At 47.7% G+C, this 24,229-nt stretch overlaps 1 protein-coding gene across 2 annotated transcripts; it reads left to right on the plus strand.

Annotated features, from left to right (window-relative positions):
* LOC146333556 (retinal homeobox protein Rx1) lies at window positions 1–14,248 on the plus strand. 2 transcript variants are annotated; one of them, XM_084826157.1, is made up of 3 exons: window positions 1–1,842; window positions 9,635–9,887; window positions 12,860–14,248. In XM_084826157.1, the coding sequence occupies exons 2-3, from the start codon at window positions 9,645–9,647 to the stop codon at window positions 13,298–13,300; spliced, it is 684 nt and encodes a 227-aa protein (XP_084682283.1). In that variant the 5' UTR covers window positions 1–1,842; window positions 9,635–9,644; the 3' UTR covers window positions 13,301–14,248. The 2 variants fall into 2 exon arrangements, with proteins under 2 accessions (XP_084682283.1, XP_084682282.1); XM_084826156.1 differs by lacking the exon at window positions 1–1,842 and adding an exon at window positions 2,572–2,775 and having other exon boundaries at window positions 12,860–14,242.
* The last annotated feature ends 9,981 nt before the right edge of the window (window positions 14,249–24,229 follow it).

Consider the following 24,229-nt stretch of genomic DNA (forward strand, 5'->3'; position numbering starts at 1 on the left):
ATGGCCAAAATGGCAGCACCTTTGCACAAGAAGGAGGTATATTAGCAGGTATGGGAGGATCCCAAGGTTTGCGGAAATACAACGAAACACTTTAGGGGTGAAAACAAAAACCTAAGGAGGGGGAACCACAAATGCCCATTGAGAACTGAGCATGCTCATCAGCCACCAAATGCTGTCGGCTGGAAAATGGAATGCAACATCATGGAACAGGGCATGGCTGGCAGGATGCAATCGGAGCACTTCAGATCAGAACATTTTGCTGCAGGGGTCACTTGTCTATAGCTACTAGCTCCAGCAGCTAAATGAAACCTGGCCATCTGGGGAATCCCAGACAGCTGGATTTGGACCTCAGGCCTAAGATTCCCGACCCTCAGACTAGATGGACTCTGCTCTCTGATCCAGCAGGACTCTTCGTATGTTCCTTATTTTGAAGGTGTGAATATTGCAGGAGGGGGTGGGGATGAGATCACATTTGACATGGTCGCCATCGAAACACAAAAAATGGGCTTTCCAGATTGTAGAGAAACGTCAGTGCCTGTGCGTGTTTGTACGGATGGCCTTTGACAGGACATGCCATTAACTCTTGCGGCATTCACTTCTGACGACGCCAGACACCATGAGGCGCTGGGCAAGGTGCTCAGCTTGCTGGTGTGATGAAAGGGCGCCTGTCTGGACAGCCTGAGTGGTTGCAGTTTGGAGGCCAAGTGAGGATGGAATGACTGGTGGTGGACCATGATTTAGCAGGTCTTCCCCCTGCTCGAGGCTGCTCCCTGGGGCGTTCTGCTCTGGCATGATGCCCATACATTTTGACAGGGCTCGTGTAGAAAAACGTCCTGCTGGATTACACTCAGGTTAACTAGTTGGGGTATATTCTGGTTCCAGGTTTGGGGGGCCTTAGGGCAAGACACCCTGAATGGCCTCCTCCCTGAGTGAGTCTCCCTTCTCTTTGTCATTGTCACCAGTTGGTGAAGAGGAGGAGCAACTCCAGGGGGCTCTTGTGAGCAGGCCCCTGCTAGGGTGTGGGCCCTTGGCAAATGCCCAATCATGCCTACTTTTGGCACCAGCCCTGATTCCAGTCATCTGGATTCTCTGTCTCTCACTCCAAAGCATCCTTAGATACAAACCTTGTGGCCTGTACTGTGGAACGGCCCAGACACACGTGCCACAGAGTCAGGATCAGTGTAAGCTCTCCCGGAGCCCACAAACGCCCCCTCCCTCTTTCGGCCTTCTGCCCAAAGACAAAAGCAATTGTTTCAGCCTTGAGGAAGGGGGGCAGTTGCTCCTGCCACGCCATGGTGCCCCCATCTTTTCTTCTCCTGTCTTCTCTCTTGTTTCTTATTCTTCCCCTCTCCTGTAATGAGGGGATTACAAGGAAAAGACTCCAGCGGGATGCTTTTGTGTGGGAGACAATCAAAGTGTGTGTGTGGGGGGCCCTCGCTTGAGGCATCATTAGAGTCCTTCTATCCCCCTTTTCCCAACCCAGCCCTTCTGCCGGATGAACCCAATGCACACTTAGAGCAATTACTTATCCAGAATGTAACTGTCAATCACTCTTAAAGGGGAAGGCCCACCAATTAATAACCCCATCTTAATCCTTTGGACTCATTTCCAATCTGCAGCGTCCAGTGACATCTGCAAGACTAAATAAAGATCTCTCTCTTTCTCTCTCCCTTTCTCGGGGCTTTGCGCGAGGTGGGTTCCGGGACAATTAAGGCGTCTACCGCGAATTTTGGCTGCCAAGCAAGAAGATTGGCGAACGGGTGAGACTCTTGTGGGCTTCTCCTGCGAAGGCACCGTCAAAGTTAAATACTTTCCACGCAACCCCAAGCAAGGCCTAAACAGGTAACGGAGGTTTGGTTCTTTTGATTTGGTCTCACTCCCCCGCCCCACGATTTTAACCGCCATCAGTTGACCTGCCACATTGATCAATTTGGTTGGCCAAAGGGTCGTGCGATCCTATACCAAATGAAGATGTATTTCCCCTTAATTTCAGCGAGTGTGGGGGTTAATCCCCACAGGGCCCTGAAAAGATGAATGATGATGGTGATTGCCAATTTATAAATAAATCAGGAGGAAGGAATGTTCAAAGGATAGAAGTGATAGCATATAGCACAGGGCCTGGATATACGATTATTCTCTGGCCTCCAACACTTGGGGGGGGGGGGGCTTTTTTTTTGCAAGGGGAAACAGGGACTGTTCCCTTTGCAGTCCCCCCCCCCAATTATGCAATCCCAATAGAAATGCAAGTGATCCAAGTTCAAGTCGTTTTGCATTCAGCAGTTGAAACCAGTCGGGTGAAGGCTGAATATAACACCCACTCTTGGCTTCTGATTGAACCACTTCCTACTTAAGGAAAAGCAGACCTCTCCCCCTGAATGGTTGTCTTTCACAGCTCGGAAATGTATTACTCTTCTCTCAAATATTAAGGCATGTGCGTGAGTGGAATAGATCCCCCCAACACTCAGACCTGCCCCATCCGTTGCCTTGGACGGGCCCACAACCTTTTGTCTCCATTCCTAGCAACGTAATGTTTCTTTAAGGAAAGCCAAAGGGTGTATTTCAGAAGAAACTGAGATCGCAGGCAAATAAATCCCTGAGAGCTTGTACATCTTGCGATGTCTTTCTTTCCAGTCTTGAGTTTAAGAACTTAAGGCCAAAACAGGGGAAAGAAATGCTGGAGAGATGACAGAGGCGATGGTTGAAAAACGGAAAGGAAAAAGGAAAGAAAAAGAAGAGCAAATAAACACACACACAAACCAGGATCGGCCATAAGAGGTATGGCTAGTGGGAAATGGAAAGTAAAGTGGCTCCTTTGACCGCACCAATTCAGTTAAGGCCCTGTGGCCTGTGTTAGAGGACTGAGGAGATTCCTTTGCCCAATTTTGGGGGATTCCCCCCCACACACTACAACTTGCCCCATTTGGCAGGGTCTCTTGACTCTCTTGGTAGCATTTTTGCGGGGCTGGAGAGATTGCCGTGGTTGGAAAGCGAGGCGAGAAAGCGCACTTCTGCCAGCACAGCTGACCCGGCATAAATCTGGATCCAGCCCAGATTTTTAATACTAGTCATCATCATTGTCATCTTAACAACAACAAAAAGAATAGCAATAAATACTAATAATATCAACATCAACTAAACTAATTGCATTAACTAACAATAATGGTAATAATATTCACAACAGAAAGATTAGCAATAAATACTAATAATATTAACATCTACAACGATAATTGCATTAACTAATAATAATAGTAAAAATATTAACACCAAAAAATAATAGCGATAACTAATTAACAACAACAACAATCCAGCACTTATGTTGAATTGTCCCCGCCTTCTTAGTACTATGTTTTTACTCTGGAGAAGGGGCTAAGAAGCTGGCCTGTGAAAGAATTGGGTGTTTGAGGGGAAGTGTTGAAGGTGGCTTATTGATCAGGGAATTTGCTGCAGCCGATTTTCTCCCTGGGGCACGAATCCCACCACCCCTAGAGGAATGTTGGGGGCTGCATGGTGTGTTCGTCAAGAGAGGCAGGGAAGGCAATGCAACATTTGTGGAACAGAAGCAGGGTAAAGAGAGCAACACACCTTAAAGGCAAACAGGTTTCATTCGGCCGCAATGTTTCATGTGCCCCAAGCCAGAGGTAGCCTGACCACGAGGCCCGGTTTTAAGGTTTGACACCTCAGTCGGAGGCGCCGTTAAGGGCAGCAGAATGGGACCTGACCCATGGTGGCCCAATCTGACCCATGCTAATTAGTGGGAGGGGGCTGTCATCCACATTTTCCAGCTCAGGGACCTGCAAGGCCTGGGGGAGGGGCAGGTGGGGCAGGTGTCGCTGGAGTCCACAGAAGCGACTGGTGCAATAACCACGCATGAGGCCAGGATCCCCAAAAAGAGGCTTGTGGGGGGAGATGCAGTTTCACAGATAGCTGGAGGGGATTTCTCAGATGCACCCCACCTCCCACCAAGCCCTCCTCTCCCCATAGTGTTTCTCAAGCTGCTTTGGGAAAGTCTGTCAGTTTCAGAAGTGGTTTGCCCCATGGTCTGTGGGAGTTAGTGGCATGGTGTGGGAGAAGCACATGGTCAAAGTCACATCATGTGCAGCTGTACAGTTTTTTTTAAATTCTAGTCTTTCCTTCCTCCCTCCCTCCCTCCCTCCCTTTCTTTCTTTCTTTCTTTCTTTCTTTCTTTCTTTCTTTCTTTCTTCTCTGCCTCATTTTCCCTCCAGTTGGTTGCTATTCCTTCCTCCTGGTTCTTTCTGCCCCCCCCCCGTTTCCCTCCAGACATTTCTCCTTCTTGCCTTCTGATTCTTTCTTCCCATTCTTTTCCTTCCTTCCTTCCCTCCCCCTGGCTCAGTTTCCCTCCAGGTACTTTTCCTTCTTTCCTTCTGGTTCTTTCTTTGTGTTCTTAATTTCTCTTTCTCTCTCCCTTCCCTTCTTCCATCTGGATCTTTCTCCCCCGCCCCACCCTGCCCCACGTGTCTCCCTCCCTTCTCTTTTTCTCTCCCTTCCTCCCAAAGCATATATGCCTCTTTTCTATTGAAATAGCCAAGGTGGCTTAATCACAGTCCATAACTCCCCCCCCCGCCCCCAATAAAGCAACATATCTCAGGGCTTCATTCAAAAACTCGTTGTTTAAAAAAGAACTCGGTGAGAATGCTGGAAACAGCAGCTTCCAAAAAAGCCTGCTGGAATACAGTCATCTTTGCTGCCTGCTGAAAGGTGAGCGGCAATTTGAAGAGATGGGGGTGGGGGGAAAGAGTCAGGCACACCTCACTTGGGTGGTGATTCTAGATTCTAGGGGCCAACACAGAAAAGACCCTTCCTGTGGTATGTAGCTGCCAGCCTTCTGGTGGGGGGTGTGGGGGGGAAGGGAGGCAGGGGTGACTCAGAGCCATGCCTCAGAAATAGATTGTGGTTCTTGGGCAGGTTAAATTGGGAGGAGGTGATTCTTGAGGTTAACTAATATTCCTTTCTGGAATTTGCCCATCTCTCTCTCTCTCTCTCTCTCTCTCTCTCTCATATATATATATATATATATATATATATATATATAGACACATACACATAGTTCAAATCCAGTTTCACAAACTGGATCAAATAATACGGAATTTCAAAATCTGGTGTGGTGGTGTGGCTTCAGAGAAAGAGTTTTAGCAGGGCCTCTATCTCCTGTGCGTGATTGAAGTCTGACACTTCTTAGAAATTAAGCTCCCGGCCGTGGTCTCCTGTGTCCATCCCATATAGTGTTTCACCCTTGCTCAGTCACCCGTGCCAAACATCCAACAGTCTCCCTTTTCCCATCCCCTCCTTCTTTATGTCTTTGCTCATATGCCCCCACCCCTCTCTCACCATTTTATATCATCAGTCCTTCTAAAAGCAAACTAGGGTGGTGAGTGCCGAGAGGACTGGAGCCAAAATGGGGCCATGGAGAAACAAAAGGAAGATATCAGCATGCTCTGGCGAACCCCAAGGTTTTCAAAAGGACCAAACTCCTGTTAGGGATTAATCCCCCCTCCAAACAGCAATTCCAATGGCCATGGAATGCTGCAAAAGAAAAATGGGAAATGCAAGTGGGGAGGATGGAATGGAATAGACTGAAAGGGTCTGAAAGAGAGCATGGCTGGCTAAAGTGGAGTTTGGTGGCTCTGATTTTGGTGGGGTTGTGAATCCATCTGGGTTTCAGCCAGAACCAACCAGAACTCTAACGGAGCTATCCAAGGTGTTGAACCCTATCCCCAAAATAGGAATGTTATTTACATTCATATGCATATTTGGGGGTGCGCCAACTTTTTTTGGGAAGGGAATGGAGAGTTCTGTTGCAACCCTTGGAGAAGTGGGAATTTCAAAGAATAATGGAATTTCAATTCACATATTGGAGGGGTGCAGAAGAATTATTTCTGAAAGCAAAAGAAAACTTATTTTCCTACTTGTGTAGTTGTGCTATTCTGCTATAGCACAGCACCACCTAGAGGTTATGGAGTGGGGAAGCAGGAAAGGAATCACTCTGTGTAGAGCTCAGTTCTCAATGCTGCGACCAAACCAAAAGTAAATACAGCGGATTAACGTCCTCATGTAGAAAAGCTTGTAGAATCAAAACAATGGTTCATTACAGGACAATATTAAGGATTCTGCTCTGAAACATGGCCTTACAAATACCATCACCGTAATTAATTAATTAATTAATTAATTAATTAATATAGTGCTATCTTAACCAGCCCTGCCCTGCCCCGTAGCCAAGATCTCCTTGTACTTCGCAGTAACTCCCACTGAATCTACAACACTTACCCCAGAATAAAATGGGTTCTTCTTTAAGGTGCCCCAAGATTCTTCATTGTTGTTTTGCGGCAACAGACTAACACGGATGCTTCCCCCCTGGAAACTCAGATTCTATTGAGGTGCCCCAATCCAGTTCCAGTCACAAGTAATTTGTTGTGTGTTTAAGAATATAAGAACATAACAAGAGCCCTGCTGGATCAGACCAAGGGTCCATCCAGTCCAGTATTCTGTTCAAACGGGCCTACCAGCTGCCCATGGGAAACCCACAAGCGGGATGTGAATGCAACTGCACCCTCCTGCCCACGTTCCCCAGCAACTGGTGTACATAGGCTCACTGCCTCTGTTCCTGGAGGTAGCACAGAGCCATCAGGACTAGTAGCCATGGATAGCCTTTTCCTCCAGGAATTTGTCCAACCCCCTTTTAAAGCCATCCACGTTGGGGGCCATCACTACACCCTGTGGTAGTGAATCCCATAGTTTAACTATATGCTGTGTGAAGACGTCCTTCCTTTGATCTGTCCTGGATCTCCCATCAATCAGCTTCAGGGGATGACCCCGGGTTCTAGTATTTTGAGACAGGGAGAAAAATGTCTCCCCTTCCATATTCTCCACACCATGCATAACTTTGTAGACCTCTCTCATGTCTCCCCTTACCCCCCTTTTTTCCAAGCTAAGCAATCCCAGCTGTTGCATCCTTCCCCCATAGGGGAGATGCTCCAGCCCCTTGATCATTTTAGTTGCCCTTTTCAGCCCTTTTTCTGGCTCTACAATATCTTTTTTTAGGTGCTGTGACCAGAACTGCACACAGTATTCCAAGTATGGCCACACCATAGATTGGTATAGGGGCAGTACGATATTGGCAATTTGATTCTGAATTCCTTTTCTAAGAGCCGATGGGCCCAGATGGAAGTTATAGTCCAACATAACTCAGGGGCACAAGGTTGGGGAAGTCTGTCTTATTGTGTCAAAGAAAATGAAGGATCATATGTAGTCCAGGATGGCTCAAAGGGCATCTTCATTGCAGGCTAACAGATTTTGCAGCCACGACCCACCTCCCCATCCTTGCTCTGTTCCCCCACCCCCACCCAGCTTCCTCCCAGGACAGTCATTATGTCACCAAAGCAAATTGATCACTTTTCTTATTGCACAGATTCCCCAAGGATTTTGTGTTTTTGCTGTCTTTTTTTATTTAAAACGTTCCTGCTAGATCCTTGCAGTTTATTTTTTTAAAAAATTAACTAATCCTGGTCAAGCACTGCAGTGGAAAGATTTCAGAAACGTGGGATAAAAGGCTTAGCAAGAGAATGTCCCACGGTTTGAAAAATGCTTATCAAGGCCAAATTGTGCAGCATCACGATGGAGAAACACAAGACACACACAAACTGTGTTTGACACACATACACATACTGTATGAGAGGGCAAAGTTTCTGTGGATGCTTTAGAAGTGGAGCCCAAGGGGCATTTGAACATAAGCCCTGCGGGATTGCACTGATGTAGGCCAACATCCTGTATGCAACAGTGGCTAATCAGATGCTCTCAGGGAGACCACCGGAAGGGCATTGGAGGTCCTTCCTTCTCAGGAAGGACCACCGGAAGCTACAGCCCTGCCCCAGCAGAGGTAGACTTCCGTTGAACATGGAGGCTCCATTCCTCTACAATGGCTAATAGGCTTTGACAACTGGGACATGAAACAGGTCCCAGTTGTCAAATTTCTGTGAACCACCCAGAGAGCTCCAGCTATTGGGTGGTTTAGAAATGTAATAAATAAATACAAGTCCAGATTTCTCCTCTGATTTTGTTTTGTTTTTCTTCCTCACAAGTCACGGTGGTCATTGAACATCTCAGTGGACCACTTTGATTTTTTCGCCCCTCTCAGGGTGTCTTTCATTATTATTATTATTATTATTATTATTAGCTTCAGCTATTGGGAGGTATAGAAATGTAATAAATAAATAAATAAATAAAATCTTTGCTGTCACTGTCGTAATAATAATAATAATAATAATAATAGAACAGCCATTGGGAGGCATAGAAGTGTAATAAATAAATTAATCGAACATCTCTGTTGTGAGTGCCGTCAAAGTGTTGTGTCTTTTTCTTTGCGTTCCTTCATTTGTTAGGTATTCTTTGAATGTGTAATTAGAAAAGAATTAAATGGGGAAAATGGGGAAAAAATGGTAAGGCTGAGGGATGGAAGACCGCGTGGAGACAATTTCATTGCAGAACAGTATCTTTTCCTTAGCGCAGAGGTGGGGAACCTCTTTTCGCCCTGGGGGCTGAATTCTATTTTGGAGAAGCTGGGGGGGGAGCTGCATTCCAGTGGTGGGCGTGGCCAAAGGCAAAAGGGTGTGGCCCAAACTACCAGCCTCTTTCAGCTGGAAGCGCTTTCCGCCTGTTACTCAGCCTTAGGAGAGGCATTTCAACATTTTAGAATTGGGAGCGGGGTGGGGTGGGGTGGGGTGGGGGCTGCACAAAAGCTGAGAACCACCAAATGATTGGTGGTTGGAGAAAAGGGGGTGGGGCCAGGGCCAGGGCGTGGCCATCAGAGAAACCCCACCCCTGCCTTAAGGATTGCAAGGAAAAATACCGTGTCGAAACTGCCAATGTTTCCTAGTATTGTAATTATGTTTCTTATTCCTGTCTGGCTTGTTTTCTGTCTCTGATTTCTTTTGTAACTGTGATAATCAACATCTTGTTTGTCTTTAAAAAAACAAGCAACAAAGAAAGATCAGGATTCCTTTCAGCTCATTGACCCTTTCCTCTTGTGCATACATGGTGCTGTTTTCGATACGCACTCAAGAGCATTTTAGTATTACGATATAGGACGATGCGATCTGCAACAAGTGTCTCCTAATGTCCAGCTGAAATCTACCCTCCTGCAACGTAAGCCCATTAGATCTAGCCCTGCTGCACTCTGTGGCAGTGGCGTAGAACAGGCCTTTGCCGCATTCTGTATGAAAGCCCTTCAGGGATTTGAAGAGGGCTGTCATGTCCACCCTCAGCCGTCTTTTATGCAAGTTAAACTTACCCAGACTCTTAGCCTTCCCTGGTAGGAATTGTTTTCCATACCCCTAGACAATCTGTCTATGTCCTTCTTAAAATGCGGCACCCAGAGCTGAACATGATACTTCAGATGAGGTCCAGCTAGTGCAGAATAAAGTTGAACGATTACTTCCCACATATCTCTACTGTTGTTGCAGCCTAAAATTGTGTGTGCCTTTTTTGCTGCAGCATCATACTGCTGACTTGTTTTCTAACCATTTTCGTTGCCCTCCTCTGAACCCATTCTAATTTTTCTACCTTCTCCTTCAAGGGCAGTTGCCCCAAACACTCTGAATGTTGCCCCTTTTATGATCCACAGACCCCCCAACATGTTCCTCAATAAATGCGAGGGGGAACTAAACGAGCTGCGGAAGAGTGCAGAGAGTGAGGGCACCACGCCGGAAAACTTGGATGAGGAGCAGCCCAAGAAGAAGCATCGCCGCAACCGTACCACGTTCACCACCTACCAGCTGCACGAGCTGGAAAGAGCCTTCGAGAAGTCTCACTACCCAGATGTCTACAGCCGTGAGGAGTTGGCCATGAAAGTCAATCTGCCGGAGGTCAGAGTTCAGGTGAGCGAAACCCGGGAGCTCTTACGACCCTTTCGTATCAAGAACTGATCCACATAGGTCCACATGGAGAACTATCACGAGTTGATGCCTGCTGGCTGAGGTGCTAGATTTCTACATGCACGGTAATTGGGTTTTCTTGTTTGTTTTCACGGGGGAGCTATCCAAACACGAAATACTTCCCTTGCAGTCTGAGTAGCAAAATTAAAGACATCCTTCCCCAACCTGCTGCTCCCCAGATGTGTTGGACCACAGCTCCCATCAGCTCCAGCCATGCAGGCTGGGGATGATAGGGGCTGTAGTCCAATGCATCTGGAGGTGGGAGCACCACATTAGGAAAGCCTGAGTTAAAGCCCTGGGCTAGGCCAGTCTCCCCCCACCCAGTGCCCTCCAGATGTGTTGGACTACAAATCCCATAATCCCCATCATATCTGGAGGGCACCAGGTTGGGGGAGGATGTCTTGCATTGTGCTACTTAAACTGAAGGGGAAGGATTTTATATTTGGATAGCTCCCCTGTGAAAACAAACATACAAACCAATCAACCTGCATGTAGAAATCCAGCATGTCAGGCAGCAGGAATAGACTTGTGACACTTCTCCAGGTGGCCCTTGCTGTCAGCCATCCAGGGTCTTTTTATGTCCTTATGAGAAATCCCCCATCACTCCCCTATGGTCTACAGTGGTACAGTCCAGGGCACATCTGCGGCTGAACCAGGTGGTAGAACCCCGAGGTGGCAAAATGGCGGATCACATGTGAATGCTCTACTGCAAAAAACAAAAATACACCTCCCTGCAGGAAGAAAGCCAGGGAAGAAGGAAGTTTCTAGCTCTGCTGGTTCCCTGTTGTGCTAGATTTCTACTTGTAGGGGATTGTTTATGAGGGGAATCCCCCACATGGTTAACCCTACTTGGTTGGTTTGCCTGTGGAGTTTTCTTCTGAGCTAACCAATGGCAAAGTCCTTAGCTCATGAGGTCACCCTGATTGGTTGCTGGACCAAGCCATTCTAGGTACATAGACTGGCGCCACCTGTTGGGCAATAATTGCATATAGAGGTATTTAATATCCAGTATTTCTCTGCTTTCCCTTCTCAGGACTAGAAGCTGTTTTGAACACATGGGCTGCTCAGCTCCTGGGAACATATGAAAACATAATAAAGACCAGGGTGCTTCTGAGCATGTTAGGCGTGCACACTCTCTCCCCTCTTTACTGCTTACTAATTGCATTATGATACTTTTGACTGTCCTTTCTCCTGTGTTTTGCTCTGTCCTGCTATCCATTGGGAGGCTCTCAGCGTGAGGTTTATCCAGACCGAATATGGATAAAAACACCACAGAAAAAGCATCCTGATGCTATTGAACAAATGTCCACATCAAGACTGCCTTTTCTGCAGTGTTTTATCAATGCACACATGAGCTGCGCACACACAGTGAGCTGTGCCAAATCCAGAAATAAAAGCGGATGATCCCTGTTCCATCCGTTCCCCTTCAGAAATGAGACCCCGATGATAACGTGGCTCACAGAGATGCGTATAACCATTTCAGCTCTTATTTTTGAGGTCCGCAGCTCCCTTCAGCATTTCTATTAAGAAACTCAACATTTGTAGTCTGTATTCATTTTTACATTTGTAGCCTCAATGGTGTGGGCTGCATTCGATGTCTTCAATTTATCTTTCTCAAATAAAAGAGAGAGAGAGAGGAGCAATTTGGAACTCCCAAAATCTGGGGAGAAACTCACATGACGCACCTTTTTAGAAGTCCTTAAAATCTATTTCTTAGAAGCCCTTTCTCCTGAGTTAAACTACGGAATTTGCTGCTACAGGTTGTAGCGATTAAAACAGATTCGACAAATTCATGGAAGATAAGCCTATCAATAGGTACTAGTCAGGGTGGCTATATGCTCCCTACAGGATCAGAGACACTATACTGAGGAACACAAGTAGGGGAGTGCTATTGCACACATATCCTACTTTTGTGTTTGCAAAGGCAGCTGGTTGGCCACTGTGTGAACAGAGTGCTGGATTAGCTGGACCTTTGTTCTGATCCAGCACTGCTCTTGTTATGTGCTGACCTAGCAATGTTGTCATTGACGAGTCCTTCCAAGATGAGGAGCATCTCTACACCAGCCTAAAATCTTGCATTTTAAACGGGGCTTTCTGCTTCCGTTTTTATTTTATTTATTTATTTATTTATTTATTTTATTTCATTTCTATACCGCCCAATAGCCGAAGCTCTCTGGGCAGTTCACAAAAATTAAAACCAAACGGCACACAATAAAACAACTTAAAATATATAGAACATTAAATCCACAGTATAACAATACAACCACAATAAAACCTAGCAGCAGTGCAGGAGTTTAAAATACAGATTTAAAACAGCAAAGCTAAAAGTCTAGAAAGCTAAAATGTTAAATGCCTGGGAAAATAAAAAGGTCTTCACCAGGCGCTGGAAAGAATACAGTGTAGGTGCCAGGCGAACCTCGCTAGGGAGCTCATTCCACAGCCGGGGTGCCGCAGCAGAAAAAGCCCTCCTCCTAGTAGCTTTAAATGCAGGATCACGATGGACTGCCTTTTTCATGTGCTTCCTTTCCTCCACACTCCCTTCCCCCCCTTCTCCCCATATCCGAGTCTTCCATTCTCTTTCATTGATCTCACTCCTCTTCTTGCCGCTTTTACTCTTTTCACGGAGGAAACTGAAGCGGAACACAGCGGGGTAATTTGATAGCTCGTGATCTGCGATCTATTTAAAAACAGAACACAGGCCATTTAGTGCAGGAGGCGCTTTGAATGATCACAGCGTCATGTAAAGAGCCCACAAACTTCCGTGAAGGGGCAATATCGATCTCAGGATAAAAGCTCAGTGTGAAGGAGCCTGAAGAGGGTGCCCAGTGGGCTTATATGATGCATGGGTGGGTTGGGAAGGCTTAGAATGGGCATCTCATCTGGATGGCATCTAACTGGTGCCTCTCTCTTTGCAGGTCTGGTTCCAGAACCGGAGAGCCAAGTGGCGCCGGCAAGAGAAAATGGAAGCCAACTCAATGAAGCTCCATGACTCCCCCATGCTCTCCTTCAACAGGCCCCCCATGGCAGCCAACGTCGGGCCGATTGGCAACTCCCTCCCCTTAGACCCGTGGCTGACGTCTCCCCTCTCCAGCGCCACCACGGTGCACAGCATCTCGGGGTTCATGGGCCCCACCCAAACACTACAGCCTGCCTACGCTGGGCATTCATTTCTCAACAGCCCGCCGGCGATGCCTCAGGGCATGCAACCGATGGCGCCCACAGCGTACCAGTGTGCCACATTTGTGGACAAGTACCCCTTGGAGGATGTCGACCAGCGGAGCTCGAGCATTGCTTCGCTGCGGATGAAAGCCAAAGAACACATTCAGACCATCGACAAGACATGGCAGCCGATTTGACGGCGGGCTGGTCGACCCTGCTGCACCAAGCGCCGGCCGGGTGGGGTGGATGGTGAGACCAGGGCGGGTCTTTCCCAAGCAACATCAAGGACGCCTCTTAGCTTCTCTCAGCGTGGCTCTGGTGAATGATGGCAACATGGCCTATCGCACATAAGAAACCTAGTTTCAGTTTAAATCGAGGACCCAGCTAGGAGGTACATCTGTTCATGTGCGGTTTGGTGACATTTCACCATCCACAGTCAGACAGTCTCGAACGAGAACATTTCAGCACCGTGACTCTCTCCAAAAATAAAAAAAATGGAGTGGTCGCTCTCCCCTCTTGAAGGGGATGGCCTCTTTCAGTCTGGAAGATGGTGTCATTGGTGGGATAAGGAGAAGAGAATTCTGCAAAGCGAATCTTTCCTTGCTTGGGGGGGGGGCGGGGTTGCTGTAGTGCTAGGCACATTTGTGAAATTTCCTAGAGAGATTTCTACATCCTCTGAAAAGATCTCTTCCATCTCAAAATAAGGAAACAGGTGGATGTTAGGTTATCCAAGGCTTTGATGGAGAGATTGCAAAGCGGAACCAAGGCATGGTCGGCAATAATCAGACGCCGCTCTAAGTCACTGGTCCTCATGGAGGACAGATTTGATGCTGGATCTGTGGAAACACAATCGTTTTGCATTGCTTGCACGAGAACAAAAATACGAATAACCATCCGGCCCAAACTTGAAAGCCCCCAGGATGTTAGGTTTTTTTTCCTACTGGAAGGCAGTGAGGGGGTCCAAATCTCATTGTATTTTGAAGTGGGCAGTCCACTTCCCGTTTACACACCAGCTTTCCTTTTGACCCTTTTGTGTGCGTGTTTCCGTTGCTCTGCTCTTTCTCTGGTGGCCCAGTCTCTCCTCTGATTTTTGTCTTTATACTACAGTCTGCAGTATGACTTCTACACGGCACAGTTTAACTGACTGAAAAAAGGAAAAAAGGAAGGAAAAATATTTTGTTTCTACAAGAACGTTTTATTTTGTCAGGATTTTCTTTTTCTGCCCAAGTCCTGTTGGAAAACGTTCCAGGGCCTCATGATAAACCAAAAGAGGAAGACAAATTAGGGTTATAACTGAGGGTTAAAAAAGAGCACATGATCCAGGCAAAAACAAAGCACCTTTAAAACCCCACTGAATTCAAAGGGAAGGGCCGTAGCTCAGTGGTAGAGCGCATGCTTTGCATACAGAAGGTTCCAGGTTTGATTCCTTGTTAGCAGGGCTGAAAAAGACTTTGGGAGTTTCTGCTAGAGTTTCTCCTCCAGGGAGTTTCTCCTCCAGGTGGGTTGGACTACAACTCCCATCAGCCCCAGCCAGCATGGTCAACGAGCCTCCCCCGACCATAATTTACTACAACTCCTATCAGCCCCAGGCACCCTGGTCAATCCCCCCCCAATGCGGCACCCTCCAGATGTGTTGGGTGGGATTGATGGGAGTTGTAGTACTGGAGGGCTGGCAGACCATGGCCTGGGTGAAAAACTTTTCCGACCTGGTGTAAGGCAACCTCTCATGCTTAATGAAAGAATTATACATATGCTTTAAGGCTGCAATCCTGTACCTACTTACTTGGGAGTAAGTCCTATTGAAGAAAATGGGACTTCCTTCAGAGTAGATAGGCATCGGGTTGCACTGTTAATCTCTCCTGTTTAAGCCAACGGGGCTTAGAAGTACTTCACTTTGTGGCTGGATTGCGCCCAGATTGTTTGTTTGTTTGTTTGTTTTTAAAGACCTGAACATTTGGGCAGGGCTGGATCACGTTACTGAGCCACCGGAAAAATAAAGGAACAGAGACCCTTTACCTCGAACATACCTGCTGTTCTTTGGCTGCCCCCCCCCCTCCAGCACATCAAGGTGGGGAGAGAGGGCCTGGGGTCCTAGGCAAGAAACTGAGGACGTCACCAGGGGATGGAAGCAAACTTCAGACCCTCATCTACGATATGAGGGATAATAGGACTGCCCAACCTTACAGGGTTTGTTTTATTTATTTGTTTCTAAGATTTATTAGTTGCCCTATACTAGGGCAATGGTGTCTTGCTCTGAGTCTTACATGGTCTCCTTCCTTCCTTCCTTCCCTCCCTCCCTCTTCTTTCTTTCTTTCTTTCTTTCTTTCTTTTTCCTTCCTTCTTCCCTTCCGTTTATTCCTCTTTTTAATTTACAAAAAACCAGAAGGCCCACTTTGGTGAAGGCATCAGTAACTGGGGCCCCCCTGACCCAGGCCCTCTCGTTTACAGACACATTAGAACAGTGGAGCCAACCCAGCTTAGCATTCTTGGCCAGAGAATCCCAACACCCAGAACCAGAAATGGCAGCGAACCCCAGAGAAGCACCAAAAGTAGCCGAAAAACGGCAACACCAGCGATACAGGAACACACAGGGGCCAGTATACCTTTGCCCGAACTAAATGGACACCTGTGGGATCCTGTATCACTTTGGTTGTTTTTTGTCTGCCACTAACAGCCCCTTAGAAAAAGAAATGCAAGAAAGCAAAGTGGCTGTCTGATGATGAGGCTTTCCAAGTAACTGAGGAAAGAAGGGAAGCGAAAAGCAAGGGAGAAAGGGGAAGATACATCCAACTGAATGCAGAGTTCCAGAGGATAGCAAGGAGAGGCAAGAAGGCCTTCTTAAATGAACAATGCAAAGACATCGAGGAAAACAATAGAATGGGAAAGACTAGAGATCTCTTCAAGAAAATCGGAGATCTCCAGGGAACGTTTTGTGCAAAGACGGGCATGATAAAGGACAAAGAAGGCAGGGACCTAACAGAAGCAGATGAGACTAAGAAGAGGTGGAAAGAATACACAGAAGAATTATACAGGAAAGATCTGAATGTCCCTAATAGCCATGATAGTGCGGTCACTGAACTTGAGCCGGACATCCTAGAGAGTGAAGTCAAGTGGGCCTTAGGAAGCATTAGTAACAACAAAGCTAGCGGAGATGACAGTATTCCAGCTGAGCTATTTAAAATCCTAAAAGACGATGCTGTTAAAGTGCTGCACTCAATATGCCAACAAATTTGGAACACTCAACAGTGGCCACAAGACTGGAAAAGGTCAGTTTACATTCCAATTCCAAAGAAGGGCAACGCCAAAGAGTGTTCAAACTACCACACAATTGCGCTCATTTCGCATGCCAGCAAGGTGATGCTCAACATCCTACAAGCTAGGCTTCAGCAGTATGCGAACCGAGAACTACCAGAAGTACAAGCTGGGTTTCGAAGAGGCAGAGGAACTAGAGATCAAATCGCCAACATTCGCTGGATCATGGAGAAAGCAAGAGAATTCCAGAAAAAGTCTATTTCTGCTTCATTGACTACGCTAAAGCCTTTGATTGTGTGGATCACAACAAACTGTGGCAAATCCTTAAAGAGATGGGGGTACCAGACCACCTTACCTGTCTCCTGAGAAACCTGTATGAGGGTCAAGAAGCAACAGTAAGAACCAGAGATGGAACAACCGATTGGTTCAAAATTGGGAAAGGAGTACGACAAGGCTGCATATTGTCACCCTGCTTATTTAACTTATATGCAGAGAACATCATGAGAAACGCCGGGTTGGATGAATCACAGGTTGGAATTAAGATTGCCGGGAGAATTATCAACAACCTCCGATATGCAGACGATACCACCCTAATGGCAGAAAGCGAAGAGGATCTCAAGAGCCTCTTGTTGAGGGTGAAAGAGGAGAGTGCAAAAGCTGGTTTGAAACTCAACATTAAAACAACGAAGATCATGGCATCTGGCCCCATCACTTCCTGGCATATAGAAGGGGAAGAAATGGAAGCAGTGACAGATGTTACTTTCTTGGGCTCCAAGATCACCGCAGACGGTGACTGTAGCCATGAAATTAAAAGACGCTTGCTCCTTGGGAGGAAAGCTATGGCCAACCTAGACAGCATAGTAAGAAGCAGAGACATCACCTTGCCGACAAAGGCCCGTCTAATCAAAGCTATGGTTTTCCCAGTAGTAACGTATGGCTGTGAGAGCTGGACTATAAGGAAGGCTGAGCGCCGAAGAATGGATGCTTTCGAACTGTGGTGCTGGAGAAGACTCTTACGAGTCCCCTGGACTGCAAGGAGGTCAAATTAGTCCATCCTAAAGGAAATCAACCCTGACTGCTCATTGAAAGGACAGAGACTGAAGCTGAAGCTTAAATATTTTGGCCACCAAATGCGAAGAGAAAAGTCACTGGAAAAGACCCTGGTGCTGGGAAAGATTGAAGGCAAAAGGAGAAGGGGACAGCAGAGGATGAAATGGCTAGATAGCATCACCGATGCAATGAATATGGACTTGAGCACGCTCCGGGAGAGAGCGGAGGACAGGAAGGCCTGGCGTGCTATGGTCCTCGGGGTCACGAAGAGTCGGGCATGACTGAACGACTGAACAACAGTCCCTTCCTGTTCTAGGCAACACCTTGATGCAAAGTGAGCCCTTGAACTCTTCCCCTTGTTATTAATTAATCTTAATTAATCTTACTACTTCTGCTCCTGCTTCTCCAGCTTCTCCTCTCTCTTTCTCTCTTTCTCTCTCTTCTGCAGCCTCTTTGGCCCATCTGGCACCTTGCGCCTTGTGACTCTTGCTGCACTGAGTGCGTGTCAGACCCGATTCCATATTGCACGCATGGCTGCCCCCACAACAAAAAGGGCTGAGGCCCCAGCCCCCTCTCCCAGGCCCTGAACTGCCCCAGAAGCTGGTATTGTCTCGGAACAGACACAGGCCTGTTGAGCTTGTTTTCTGGAATCTGCAATCCCATCACTCTAGAGGTGACAGGATGGGACCAGGAGGGACCAATTCCCTTCATCCCTGCTTATAGGGAGGATGAGCTGAGTGTTGTGATTTCACTTTCAAGGAAGTATCTGTTCCTTGAACCAGCAGGTTCAAGGAACAGAAATTCCTTGAAATAGCAGAAATTCCAAGTGTCCCTTTAAAAAAAATAATGGGGGGAGTCCATTTTGTGGAACCCTTGTGATAACCTTTCCAAGTTCCAGCTCAAAGCTTAGTTTACCTCATCCCTGTTCCCAGTCCCAACTGCAGACTCTGGCCGGACGCATATCCGAACGGGAAATGTGTGCCTTTGGATGCACATTTTTTTAAAGGTAAAAGGTAAAGATGTCCCCAACCAGTCGTGTCCGACTCTAGGGTGCGGTCCTCATCCCCGTTTCTAAGCCGAAGAGCCAGCGCTGTCCGAAGATGCTTCCGTGGCCATGTGGCCGGCATGACTGAACACCGAGGTGCACGGAACGCTGTTACCTTTCCCGCCGAAGCGGTACCTATTTATCTACTTGCAATTTCTTGCTTTCGAACTGCTAGGTTGGCAGGAGCTGGGACTGAAGATGGGAGCTCACTCTGTCACGCGGCACTCGGGTCTCGAACTGCTGACCTGCCGACCTTCCAGTCTGCAGTTCAGCGTCTTAATCACTAAGCCACCGCAGCCCCACACATTTTTTTAAAGTGTGCACCAAAATGCGCACTTTTCCCCATTGACTAAAGCATGAAAATGAGCATTTTTCTTCAAAGTCTGTGTTTTTAAAATGAACGTTTTCTGAAAGGATGCATTTTCCAAATGCAATTGCAACACTCGAGAATGTGTGAGCTTTGCCCCCCCAAAATGCATTCGGGGATGTGAATGGGGCAGCTTCTGATGCTTAATGAACTGAACTGAAATTCTCCGACTTTCCTAGCTCAAAAATGACCCAAGAATGAGGCATAGAAACAGAAGCCTCTTTCGCAGGGAAGAAAACCTTCTGGAAATAGATTTTGGTCCAGTGCTAGGAGGTTACAGAGGTCTCAAGATATTCAGCTAGGTGGAAATTTTAGCATGGGCAGAGATGGGCACGTCAGAAGGGCAAAGTTTGGAGCATTACTCATTGTGCGGGGAATACCAGCCACCCCAGATTTAATTTCTTGTCTTAAACCCCATTCTAAAAACACACTCTCGTTCTTCAAAGGGAAGCTGTCATGTATCCCATTTAAAAGCCCAGTTGTTTGAACACCTCTGAATGTGGGATGGTGCAGCCATTAATCTCATCCCAGCCGCCATATGTCTATCCCGGCGCAAAACTTCTTCCCTCCCACAATAACCACAAATCCAGACAGTAAATGTTTCTAGATGTGGTCAAGCCACAGCTATTCTGAAAGAAACACAACCGGGTCCTCTATTGCTGCCTGTTCACCTCACCTCTCTGAGCAAGTGAACGGCAAGAGGAGCGAGGGGAAGACAATGTCTCCATCTTCTCCCTCTTGGGAACTTGGTGCGCCATGGAGGCTGCTGGCCTCTATTTCAGTGGGGCAGCAAATCCGCTCTGGGTTTCCGTCAGAACCTGTCAGAACTCAAAAGGAACTCTCCAAAGTGCCCCATCCCCCAAATGGGCTCAATACCTTGGCTAGTTCCTTTAGAGCTGACTGGTTCTGACAGAAACCCAGAGCAAGCAGATTCACCGCCCCACTGAAATCGGAGACACCATCCTCCGCCGGCTAGCTAGGTAGAACCCTGAAGAGAAGCACTCGTGTGCTGTGTGGAGCTACTGCAAGCTTTTTCGCAGGTCCTACTTGTATAGCTGTGCAACCAAAAGGGTTGCTGCCAGAGAGACAGTGTAGAGGCAACAGTGGCCAAGAGAAGGAGCCTCACTGAGATACCCTCACCAAAGACCCCCTCCCAAAACTGGAACCAGCACTGGGGAGCCCACCCACCCTTTCCCCTGGCCCCATCTTCTTTCTTCTGACCACCAATCACTGGTTGGTTTCCCAGCTTTTGTGCAATTTCTCTCCCTGCCCCTAAAAGGTTGAAACCACCTCTCCTGAGAGCCTTAAGCTACAATTCACTGATATTTTTGGCTCTACCTGTTTAGCCTTTGGCCATGTCCCCTCTACCTTTGGTCCCACCTACTGCTGGAATGTGGCCCCCAAGAGCTTCTCCAAAATTGAATCTAGCCCAGCTGGCAGGAAGAGGTTTAACACCCCTACTATATATACACTCATACTTTGCAAACACATTTTCCAAGTGTAACCAAACACTTGTGCACAACAGGGAGAACATAAAAAGGCCTCTCTAATCCAGTGCTTTGTTCTCACAGTGGCCAGCCAGATGCCCCAATGGGATGCTCACAAGCAGGACATGAGCACAACAATACTCTTCTGGTCATGTCCCCCAGTATACTACCTTTGATACTGGCGGCAATACAGCCCATTGATAGCCTTCTCCTCCATGAACTGGTCTAACCACTTTTTAAAGCCATCCAAGTTGGCGTCCGTCACTACACCCTGTCGTAGCAAATTCCACCGTTTAACTCTGCACTGTGTGAAGACGTCCTTCCTTTGATCTGTCCTGAATCTCCCACCAATCAGCTTCATGGGAGGACCCCGTTAGGTTCTTGTTTTATGAGAGAGGGAGAAAAATGTCTCCCAATGCACTTTCTCCACACCACGCACCAAGGTCTGCAAAGAGCCAGAAATATTTAGAAAAATACTCTAAACAGTGTGTGTGTGTGTGTGTGTGTGTGTGTGTTGTAACACCCAAAGTCAAATCAACGAAGATGGAACATGCTCAGTGAACACAGAATGCTGATTTTCTCTTGGTGGTGGTGATGGGAGACCCTAGAAAAATCAGGGAGGGGAAGAAATGGAATGGAGCACTGCCGAAAAGTTCAGCACTGGCTGGCTGGTTCATTCCAGGTGTTTTAAAAACCAGAGAAACGGAAAACAAAGAACCAGTTCTCATCAGGTTACTGATCCAGAAACCAGCATGTAGGCTATGAGCGAGGTGAAACTGGGGGTTGGAGATTATCCTTCCACGTGAATGCAGGGGTGTACAAAGGAATAACTCTTAGTGTTGGTTGTACTGTGCTTTATTGTTTACTAGTGAACGGACCTAGCTTTGCACAGGTTGGAATACGTACCTTAGTTTGGTACGGCAAAGACTTGGAGCAAACCTATGCAGCTGTCAGCTGGACACATTGTGCCGGCCCTGTTTGAGTGATGCCATGCCTGCCGGCATCTCCCAGGCACAGCCCCTGCCATGGTGCGCTCCTGTAGCCCCCTGGGGGAGGGGTCTGTCCACACCATTTCCCTGAGGGGTGGCTGCCCCACAGCAGAGGGAGGGGAAAGTCCTATAACTCTCTCCCTCGGCCTATTAACTCCCTGGCTTCAAACTGTACAGACTGCAAAGCTCTGTGCCGGTTAGAGAAGTTTGCCCCTTAGTGGCTGAAGATGCAACTGCAGGCTTCAACCACACAGACACGTTTACACCCATTAAAATTAATGTGTTTCAAAAACAAAATAACCTCGTGGTGCACACCACTAAGTTCTCCTTAGTATGCATGCTAAGTTTCAGGTGTCTAAATTTCACCACCTTGGCACTATGGCACTGACAGACGGATGGATGGGTGGACAGACATCCTCTTGTATTATCATAGATGGTTCAAATGTTCAAAATCCTTCTCAGTTAAATGGTAGCGCACAGCCGACAAGGTGGCACCAGATCCCCCAACGCACCTGGACAGAGGTGGGAGACTTCTCGCAGGAAAGGTGCTCTGGTCATGCTCAGGGACAATTTTATTTATTTCATTTCTATACCACTCAATAGCCAGAGCTCTCTGGCCATAGGCTTTGCTTGGGAATGATATATTGGTATATTTTGCAGGGTAAGGGAGGAAGAACTTTGCATGTGCTTAGAGGCATTCAGCTTCCTGGTGCCAGCATTTTTGGTAAACAGCTCTACCATCCTGACTGACCCAGTTATGGGAATGCTTGCTTCTCCATCCCCACTAAATAAATCCCGGAGGAACAAAAGATACTGGGCCGCCTTATCGGTCCTCCTGGCCCAGCGTTGTCTCTACCTTGAATGGCCACTGAGCTATCTCTTCCCCTAAAAAAGAAAGCAAGATTCTAGTACTCATGTTCTGAATAAAGGGCTGATTTAAATAGGAACAGAGGACAATGTCTTACATCGAATTAGACCTTCAGGCCATCGAGCTTAGTGCTAGACTGCAGCAGTTTAGATGAATATGGGCTTTTCTTCCATCATGCACAACCCCAAATCCTTCGTAGACAGAAATGCCGGGGACTAAACTTTGGATCTTCAGCATGCAAACCCAACGCTCCACCACGGAGCTATGGAGCAGCGACCCCTTTGCCAAAAGGTTGTTAACTGAGTTGTTAAACTGGGAGCATGAACCGAACTGTGCATGGTTTATCCAGCGTTGGCTTGCAAAATGTATATACAACAGGCAAATCTCAGCATAAGCTGACAAAAGGCCATTAAGAATGGCAACAGCAAACTTTCTCTCCCTCCTGCCCGAGGTGGGTTGGACTACAACTCCCATCATACCCCGCCAGCCTGCTAGGAGTTGCCATCCAAGACATCTGGAGGGAACCATGCCGGCGGGAGTAGGGGCAGTGTAGGCTGACCCGGAGATCACATTTTGCCCACATGGGTGCGAACGGCAGCCTCTGTCAGCGCGTGAAAACCCTCGATTTCGTTAGTAGGCCATACCCCAAATCTTTCCTTCAGCTGGATCGCGACCAGCTTTGTTTCCAGCCAAGGCTGCCTCTGAGCACAGACACAGCACCCTCGGTTGGCTACTCAGTTAATCTCAAGATTTCTTGCCTCCACTTAAGAGATGAGAAGAGCTCCATCCTGAAAGGTTTAGAATGCACTCCCCCCCGCACCCACCACGAAACTGAATTCGGTGAGAAGGCAAGCTCACTGAGGAAGGGGGCTGCGGAGGGTGTCTTCCCCATGGAGCCAGCACTGTTTCACCTGCCACTCCCTGGGGCGGTCGTCTGCCCCACACACCCTGTGGCTGTGGGGCCCTGAGATCCAGCCAGGATGGGCTGCAGAAGGAGCAAAGCCTAAAACTAAACCAAACCAGCCCAAAGACTAAAGCATTAGCCCAACAGTGACCTGGAAGCCTATATACGTTCAGCTAACCCCATAGCAGTTCCTTGTCAGTAACTGCCCTCCGCTCCAACCCCAAAACAAAGAGTGCAATCCCATGCATGTTTAGACAGGGAAAAGTCCTAAAACTCCCAGCATGCCCCAACCTGGCTGGGGCATGCTGGGAGTTTTAGGACTTTTCCCTGTCTAAACATGCATGGGATTGCACCCTAAACCTCCTTTCTGAGGTAGTGGGGGTTGGCGTTGGCCCTATTAACTGTGGATGTTCCGAGAAGCAATTAAGTGTACAATTGGCTCCCCCTCAAGCCCCCTTGCCACACCCTGCCCCAGCTGTCTAACTTGACTGCTTTCCAGTGTATAAGACCCTGTGGGAGACGTCCTTTGGGGAAAACACATACCCAGTGCAGCGGCACTAATGGGATGTGATCGCCCCTCAGCTGACCCACTCCGCCAGGGCTGCCTTGTGTCCACACACCCCCCCTGCGCCCGTTCCATGCTCAGCATCTCAGTGCATCTGGTGCCAGAGTCCCAAGCTTGTCAAGGCCTTGCCAGGCGACCCAGGGAGTGGGGCTCCATGCCGTGTCCAGTTCTGCAGCTGCCCTCCCTTCGTAATAAGAGCTTTAATTAGGTCAAAGCTTGCCTTTCCTTCACGCCCGAACACATCTGCTTGGAACCGAGCCCACCCACAAACACCCCACCCCACCCACCCAAAATGCTGGGCCAAAAGATGGGGGTCTCCTCCTAAGCCTATGGGAAAGAGTGGCTGGGTGACCAGCCAGATGGGCGATTAATAAATTTAATAATAATAAATAAATAAATAATAAAAGGGCTGTAGTTCAGTGGCAGAGCACCTGCAGATGGGCCTGGGCTCGAATTCAGGTTCGAAGGGTCAGGTAGCAGGCAACGGGACAGACTCTTTCTCTGCCCCAAACCCTGCCAGTTAAAATAAATAACACTGGGGTCAACTGGGCCAACGGCTCCAGCTACCCAGTCTAAATCAGCCCCAGATACAGAACCAT

The sequence above is a fragment of the Heloderma suspectum genome, chromosome Z, assembly GCF_057233095.1.
Source record: "Heloderma suspectum isolate Gila_16-S chromosome Z, 16-S_ref, whole genome shotgun sequence".
In the NCBI taxonomy this organism is placed as follows: Eukaryota; Metazoa; Chordata; class Lepidosauria; order Squamata; family Helodermatidae; genus Heloderma; species Heloderma suspectum.